General features: G+C 57.9%; 1 protein-coding gene across 1 annotated transcript in view; it reads left to right on the top strand.

Moving 5' to 3' along the window:
• AHRR (aryl hydrocarbon receptor repressor) overlaps positions 1-8,567 on the top strand; it is a 75,617-nt gene that overhangs the window by 13,405 nt on the left and 53,645 nt on the right. The window contains exon 4 of the mRNA XM_019624355.1: positions 810-991. Coding sequence (XP_019479900.1) covers positions 810-991 — 182 coding nt within the window. The remainder of the gene's footprint in view (positions 1-809; positions 992-8,567) is intronic.

The raw sequence follows: 8,567 nt of genomic DNA, 5'->3' as shown, positions 1-8,567 counted from the left end.
CTGGGCCCACGGCCCCCACTGATGCAGGGGACATCTTCACGTCTGCCTGAGCCTGAAAGGCTGACTCCACGCTTGCTGCGGGTTGTCCAGCTGCGCCGTGGCAGTGTTGTGATTGTCACCACTGAGTGACAGCAAGCCTGATTTCTCTGTCACACCTTTTCTATCAAGGATTCCAAAATTGTACATTGTCAGGAGATTCTAAACACTTCCTGAACTCATTTCCACCATGTAGCTAGAAAATGTGCAGCTCTAAAAACTGGATCTTAATCTGTGCTTCCTGACTCAGGAGCGGGTGAATTAATTTCCTTAAAGTGTCCATAAAAAGTCACCTTTGGGAAGGACGCGAGCTGGAAAGCTTCAACCTCAGAAGGTCACAATGGCCTGAAATGTTCCCTGTAATGTTTACTTTCGTGTTGACTTCCATGAATTTTAGAAGGCAGTGGGTTTATTTTATTTATTTGGTCTTGGCTTAGAGCACAGGGCCGGTGCTTCTGAGTTACAACCCTCTGCTTGTACCCAAGAGCGGGGTTTTCCACTCATAAATCTCACGACTCACAAGGGGACCGTTGGGGGCTGATGAGAGGAAAGGGAGGGGAGGTGTCCAGTCCCTGAGGTGCGGCTGTAGTTTCCCAGCATGAACAACCTCAGGGAAGGGTGACTTTTCATCGTCTTCAGCACCTTGCTCCTCGCGGCAGCTCCATTTTGAACCTGATCACTCCTAGTAAGGTCACTCCTGGGAGCAGGTCCCCACCAGTGCGGCTGATGGCCTCTGGTGGACGAACCCGTCTGACTGTGGTGGTTCCCCGCAGGAAGGCTGCCGCGGGGGCCGAGAGGTCGAACCCCTCCAAGCGGCACCGGGACCGCCTCAACGCCGAGCTGGACCACCTGGCCAGCCTGCTGCCGCTGCCGCCGGACGTCGTCTCCAAGCTGGACAAGCTTTCGGTCCTGCGTCTCAGTGTCAGTTACCTCCGGGTGAAGAGCTTCTTCCAAGGTAGGACTCTCACCCGTGCCCAGCGGGGTCCCGCTCACCGTGCTGGGGTGAGCCAGGCTGCGCCTCTTGTCCTGGGTAACCACTTGGAGGAGGGTCCGCTCAACGCCGATGGGCCAGAGCAGCCCTGGCGGGAGGGGCAGGGGCCGGCGGCCTCTCGTGGCCTCACACGCTGCAAGGGCCCTGGGCACCCGGCAGGTCCACTCTGGGGGAGCAGGGCCCGGCTGAGCTCAGCAGGCCCTGTCCTGCTGTTAGCAGGTTAAACACTGGTGGCCGACGTCGTGTTGCTGCTTCGCCTGTCCTGGGGCTGCTGTGAGACCCGGCCCCTCTTAGCACCTGGGGTGCCGTGTCAGACCCTCACCGTGGCCTTGGCAGTCGGCCACACCGCCACTCCCGGCCGGCCCTATTCTCCGTGTGGCCTGGCTCGGCTTCTGAGAAAGAAGTGTGCTTGTCACCACCCTATTTTAAAACCCGTGATTACCGCCATTACCCCTGAATTAAGTCTGAACGTCTTACAAAATCATGACTTATGCTGTGTCTTCGGGAGCAGGTGGTAGTGTCTGCAGTGGGCAGGTGTGGGCACCAGGGAGGGTTGAGACCGTTGTGCCTGATGCCTGGGGAGTCACCTGGCCCCTCCCCGCGCTGCTGAACGAAACGCCGTGGGCCGCAGTGAGGATGGACGGCGGGCGAGGGCCGAGGCCGGGACGGTGTGGACTAGGTCTGTCTCACTCCAGTGGGAGCAGTTTGTACTGTGACGTGTCTGAGGTGTGACTCAGCCGCTCCCCGCTGCTGGCTTTCGCTGGCCTCCCAGGAGAGGGAGGCAGTTTTCCCGAGGACTCAGCCGCCTTCATATCTGACTTCCTGTGAGCCGATCAGGGGCCTGCAGGCACCCCTGCCCACTGTGCATGCCAGCTGGGCACCCTCGCCGGCCCTTCCTCAGGGCCCCCTCATGGGAGCAGGAACCCCAGATAGTCTGAGAGCCCCGCTCTGTGTGAGAACTCTGCACGGGGTGGTCTCAGCCCCTGTCTGAAGCCCACCCATCCATGTTCCCACTGTGCTCTGGGATGTGGACCCCTTGTTGGTAGTGCAGGGCTGGTCCTGAGCGCGCTGAGATGTCCCCTCGTGGAAAGGCCGTTCTGCCCCCAGGGCAGGCCAACCACAGAAGGCTGTGTGGCCATGCGGTGTGCTGAGCCCACTTGGTCCTGTGGGCTGGTGGCTGAGGCATCGGTCATGTCCAGAGCTCCTGTGGGTGACCGTCTTTCCCCCCGTACACATGTGCCCCCGCAGGCCACCTGCCTCTGGGTACCTTTGGGCAGGGACAGTGAGCCGAGATTTGGCAGCCCAGGCCTGGAGCTCACCCAGCACCCAGCCCAGGTGGGTCCTCCACAGAAAGCCACACACTTTCCCTTTGGGTTACAAGGCCTCCACCCGGCTGTCTGTTCACCCCAACCCCCATGGCTGGAGGCGCAAGCTCATGAGACACTTCCACAAAAGTAGGTTTAGAGCTCGGCAGAGAACGGGGGCCGCCATGGGGGAGCTCAGTGAGGGTCACTGAGGGTCGTGTGGGCTGGAGGGCTTCCTGGAGGAGGCACGGGGCCAGGCGCCGTCCACAGGCTGCATCTCAGGTGGGGCCTCTTCTGCTCCCCCACCCCTGGGGCAGGACCCTGGCCGGTCCCCTCTTCTCTGTGAGCAGCTGCGAGGTCCCTGGAGGACAGGGTGCAGATCTCCGTCCTGGACCCCTGTAGTTGCCAGGGTCCTGGGCTCTCTCACTGGCCACACTCGGAATTATGTCTGAGTTTTGTCTGAGCCTCCCTCCCGGTGTCCACGATGTCCCCGGGAGCGCTGTGTTTGCCTAGACTTCAGGTTATTGGTTGCCCTGGGACCTCGGGTCTCTGATGGGCCCACGAGAACTTGCAAACGTGTAGGTCACTCGGTGCCGTTGGGGGCGGAGCTTTGGGCTTCTGTGTTCCAAGTGGAAGTGAGCTGACAGTGGCGTCCGTCCCCTCAAGTGGGTTTGAATTAAAAATCAACAGTCGCTCAGCCAGTGGGGCCTCTGAGGGGTCAAAGGCGTGTGGTCAGCTTTGTCACTCGGGGTGGGGGCTCCACGCAGGCTCTCACAGTCCCTCCTGCGTCCCTCAGGGAGGAGGTCTGTCGTGGGCGTGTGTGACAGCTCACCCCGGCGACCCTGCTGACCTCCACGCACCTCAGGTGTCCCTGTGAAGGGCGTTGCCCGTGGGGATGCTGAGGGGGGCACGCGCACCGTGTCAGCACGCAGCGTCCTCTGTGACCCTGCAGGGGACACGCTCCCGGCCAGCCCAGCCCCTGGGAACTGGACACACGCACGTGTTAACAGCAGGCCTCTCGGAGTGGAGACGTTCCAGGGGTTTTGTCTTTCCAGGTTTTTCAGTTTCTTGCTGAAGTGTATTAACTTTATAAATAGGAAAAACTCAAATGTGTAAATAGCCAGGAAAGTCTCGGCACTGCTGCTGTCCTGGTTGGGGGGCTCGGGTTCTCGTCCTGCAGACCCTTCGCACCGGTGCTACCGGCTAGGGAGTTCAAATTAGTCAAATAACTGTTGAAACCATTGCTTGCTTCTTTGCATGTGAGTGTCACAGGAATTTATGCACTTCCGGATGAGCAGGGTGGCCGCTGAGCTGGGGCTCTGTCCACGAAGCTGATGGCTGCTCAAGGGGACAGCCGAGCGGAGCGGGGCTTCAGACGCGGGGCACGTCCCCTGGGCACTCGGGCTGCCACGCCCACGTCCCTGGCCCGGACTCCTTGGTGTCACTGTCAGCCCCAGGGGTATTGAGCTCAGCTTCCTGTGGTGACCTAGAGTGTTACCGCTTGTGCAGGACGACTGTGCTTTTCCAGGAGGGCTGTGATGTGACTGAGAAGCTGAGAAAGTCATCCAAAAGGTGGCTCAGTGCCGTCGCATGGCGCCAGCATGTGGGGGCGCGGTCCCCACACTTGCCTCTGTGAAGCACATCTTTTACCGATGGAGCGACTGGGCTGTTAGGACAGCTGGGGCCGGGTTCAGGGCCGCCCTGTGGAGCTGTCACTTCACCTGCCTCACACTGACACTCCATGCAGACGGTCTCCTGCCTGGGAGGTTGGGAGGGGACCGGTCACTTGCTCTCCGGCCTGGTCCAGCTGTGCCCAGCCAGGCCGGGGTTGGCAGTCTTACAAAGGCCTGGATGCTGCTGTTCCCAGGAGTTCAGATGGCTGTCCGAGTGTCCACCTGAGTGCCTCGCTCTTGACCAGAAGTACAGTGATGTTCCCACGTCACCTCTGGGCCCACGGCCCCCACTGATGCAGGGGACATCTTCACGTCTGCCTGAGCCTGAAAGGCTGACTCCACGCTTGCTGCGGGTTGTCCAGCTGCGCCGTGGCAGTGTTGTGATTGTCACCACTGAGTGACAGCAAGCCTGATTTCTCTGTCACACCTTTTCTATCAAGGATTCCAAAATTGTACATTGTCAGGAGATTCTAAACACTTCCTGAACTCATTTCCACCATGTAGCTAGAAAATGTGCAGCTCTAAAAACTGGATCTTAATCTGTGCTTCCTGACTCAGGAGCGGGTGAATTAATTTCCTTAAAGTGTCCATAAAAAGTCACCTTTGGGAAGGACGCGAGCTGGAAAGCTTCAACCTCAGAAGGTCACAATGGCCTGAAATGTTCCCTGTAATGTTTACTTTCGTGTTGACTTCCATGAATTTTAGAAGGCAGTGGGTTTATTTTATTTATTTGGTCTTGGCTTAGAGCACAGGGCCGGTGCTTCTGAGTTACAACCCTCTGCTTGTACCCAAGAGCGGGGTTTTCCACTCATAAATCTCACGACTCACAAGGGGACCGTTGGGGGCTGATGAGAGGAAAGGGAGGGGAGGTGGGCAGAAGAGGAGCGTGAAGGACCCCGAGGTGAGGCCCGCTGCAGCCGGGCGCCTTCCAGGACTGAGACCCAGCATGTGCAGGTCCGAAAAGCCCCCCACCCTGAGCAGAAGCAGCAGCACCGGCTCATCCGGGAGACTCCGCAGGATGCGTGGGAAGCGGCATGCAAGGTGACGGGTGGCCTGAAGTCCATAAAGGCCTGGCACTTGGACGGTGTCCCCCAGTGAGCCACACAGGTGGGAGCGTCCCTGGGGGGGGCACAGTCTCGTAAACCAAGCTGAGCAGGGAGGATGGAAGGACCTGCACCCCTTCGCACTCTGGCGCACGGCCCCCGTCCTTCTTCACGCACCCCGTGGTCACGGCCGGGCCCCTCTGACTGCTTGGGCTGTGCCTCTGGCACCCAGTTCCACACACGCCTCTCCTGGAGCCATGCCAGTTGCTTGGTCCCCCGGGCAGGACGGCTCTGCTTCCCTCACTGGTCGGGCAGGCCCAGAGGCCTCGCATCACAAACGTGTCCCGGGACCTCCCGCAGGTGCCACGTTGGTCAGTGGTCAGGAGCGAACTCTCCTTGGCCCCTTAATGATCCGTGACCGGGCCTGACGAATATACCATCACGGGCTAAATCGTCCCGGTTCTTGGCCTTCACTAGAGTCCCTCCCTGGTGAGCCCTGTGTGCACTGCATGTCCATGTCCCCGTCCCCACAGATGGACACACTGAGCCCTGACCCCAGGCTGCCTGTGTCTGGAGACAGAGCTCTGAGGTATTCGGGGCTAAGCAAGGTCACAGGGTGGGGCATCCTCACAAGAGGCACCAGTGCTACCCCACCCCCCCCCGCCTGCCCCGGGGCTGAGGAAAGGCCATGTGAGGACACGGTGACAAGGCGGTGTCTGCAGGCCAGGGAAACAGCTGTGCCCAAAACCGAGTCTGCCGGCACCCTGGTCTCAGCCGTCCAGGCTCCAGAATCGTTTGAGCCGCCCGTGCGTAGCATCGCGAGTGGCCCGAGGTGGCCCTGAGGTGTGGTGGGAGGTTTGGGACCTGTCTTTTCTCTTTTTGTGTGGAACACAGATGGATGTGGGTCATTGCTGCCAGAGCCACTTCCCAAAACAGCCGCCCCCAGGGGCCTTTCCAGCAAAGACACACTGGCTTTGAACCATTCAGGACAGAGAGCCGGCCTGTGCCCACTGGGATCCCAGGGCCCCAGGTGGTCCCCACGCTGCCCTGTGGGAAGATCACTCTTGATTATATTATGTACTGGTATATTTTTTCTACCATCTCTTCCTAACTTCCGAAAGATAAATCTGGCAGGAGGAGGGTAGGCCCTCGCTGACCCTTCGTCCATCCGTCCACAGCTCAGCAGAAAGCAGCATTGTTTCTCTCTTGCTGCCCCGGTAAAGACCGCTGTGGGCTGGCTGCCCCACACGTCCCCGGCCCCTTCCAAGGTGACCCAGAGTCTTCTGGTCACAGCCCCATGCAGGCTGAGCAGCAACGGGCCAAGGGCAGGGAGCAGCTGGCACAGGCGGTTCGGTGGGATCCGGGGCTCCTGGGCGCCTCTCGGTGACCTGAGAGACCGCAGACCTGGGGTCCATGTGCTGTGGTTGGTCAGTAGGGCGCCCCACCTCTCCAGCGGGTCCCTTGCGCCCCCTTCCTTAGCCCAGTGTTGGGTGGTGCTTCCCTCCTCTTCTCGTGCCTGCAGGCCCCCCCCCCGGGAGGACTGGACGTGTGGCTCACCTGCTGCCCAGAAATGTGCACCTTTGACCGACTGCCCCCCCCCACTCCCCACTGCTGTCTGCCAGGAGCTCCAGGTGCAGCCTGTGCCCCTTGGGTTTCCTGAGTGTAGAGAGATACCGGCCTTCTGTGCCCCCCGCCAGCCCCAGGAGGTACGGGGCCGGGCCTCACAGGGCTCTCGTGAAGCCCCTCTCCCTGGGCAGGAGGTGAGGAGAGGAAGCGTCCCAGCTTCTCCTGGTGCAGGCGGGGACATGGGAATCCAAGCACAGCCCCTCCGAGGAAGCCCTGCTCCAGCCTTGAGCGTGTCTCATCTCTACCCCCTTGGCAGCCCTGCCTGGGTCCCTGTGGGACTTGGATGCCGTTGGCACCTTTTGTCTTGGGACCTCGGCCAAAGTTCAGACTGGAAGAGTCCCACAGCAACAGCCCGTGACAGCGCCCTCCTGGCATTTGGAGTCTGGCAGGGAAGGTCTGCTCCACATGCTGTGTCTTCATTTCCAGGACCTGAGATGCGAGAAGGACAGACGAGGAGGTGGTGACATGTCAGGAAACTAAGCAAGCCCTGATGTGTGCAATATCAAGCCAGAGGTTGTGAGAGCAGAAAGGAGCCATGACACGTGTCAGCTTGGAGCCAAAGATCATGTAAAACAGCTCAACAGTTTCTGTGATAATTACCTTTGGAGGTGGATTAGCTCATTTATAATAAAATTTCCAGGATAAACATCAAGACAAGAGAAATGGGGTTTAACTTTCAAACTATCAGAGAGTAAAAAGTGGAATGAGAAGATGTTATCAATCAAAGGAGAAAAGACAAGAAAGGAGAAAAAAGAAACGTGAAAAGGGAGGAACAAATAGAAAGCACAAAACTCCAACTATGTCACTAAATATAGAAAATGTCAATGGATTAAATGTGGCAGTTACAGCACTGGGGTCATCACAGTGCATTACTGCATCTGCTCAAAAGGTGCAGAAACGGTGGAGAAGTACCAACCAGGAGAAAGCTAAAGAAACCGTGGTAATGTAAAAAACTTGATTTTTTGGTGAAAAAAACCTTACTGGAGGTCATGAGTGAGTGTCCTTACATAATGGTTAAAAAATTCATTTCATCAAGCAGATAAAATAATTTTAAATTTGTGTGCTTCTAATAACATAACATCAAAATCATAAAACAAATACCAACATGGGCCGGCCGAGTGGCACGTTGGTTAAGAGCTGGCTTGGGACACCAGCTCTGAGCAGCAGGGCCCCGGTTCGGATCCCACATGAGGGNGAATTTAATCTTTTCCTTTGTGGCTAATCAATTTTACAATACAATTAGAAAGACATTCTCTGCTTCGCATTTATAAGAGAATTTTCCAATGTTTCTTCTAAACTTTTCTGGGTTTTTTAAAATACGTAGGTGTGTATTTAAATTTTAGAGCCTTTCCCTGGAGTGATGAGTGGGGTCAGAACCCACTTGTCACTCTTTCCCTGGGGCCATTCCAAACACTTCTATTGAATCACCAGGTTTTCCTCACTGATTTCAGTGGCAGTGAGCATTTTAGATGTGTGGTTGAGACGCCCACGGGGAGCCGCGGGGGGTGTGTGTGTGCCAAGAGATTCCACGGGGACACTGGGGGCCGGACAGCACCTGCGTTTGATGTTTGAGCTCCTCCTGGGGTGAGCTACGTCCCATGTCCTAGCTGTGGTCCGACATCCTCGCCATGGAGCCGTGGGGCTGTGGTCTGGCCCTGTCCTCTGGGGGGTGGGGGGAGTGTGGGCGTCTATTCGTGCCCACACGTCTCCTGATGAAAGTCGTGGAGACGGGTGAGCAGTGGATGTGGGATTCGGCCGGGCTCACAGGCACCCGGCTCCTGGGCAGAACCTGCTCCTGGGAGGCCCTTCAGGGCTGGACACAGAGTGGACCTCGGTGTCATTGGTCCTGTGGGGCTTCGGGTGGTCTCCCTCCCAGGACAGCACGTTGAGCTCA

This window comes from Hipposideros armiger, unplaced genomic scaffold (assembly GCF_001890085.2).
Source record: "Hipposideros armiger isolate ML-2016 unplaced genomic scaffold, ASM189008v1 scaffold_585, whole genome shotgun sequence".
Taxonomy (NCBI): Eukaryota; Metazoa; Chordata; class Mammalia; order Chiroptera; family Hipposideridae; genus Hipposideros; species Hipposideros armiger.
Note: the sequence above shows the minus strand (reverse complement) of the source record. Positions and strands in the feature narration are given on the sequence as shown.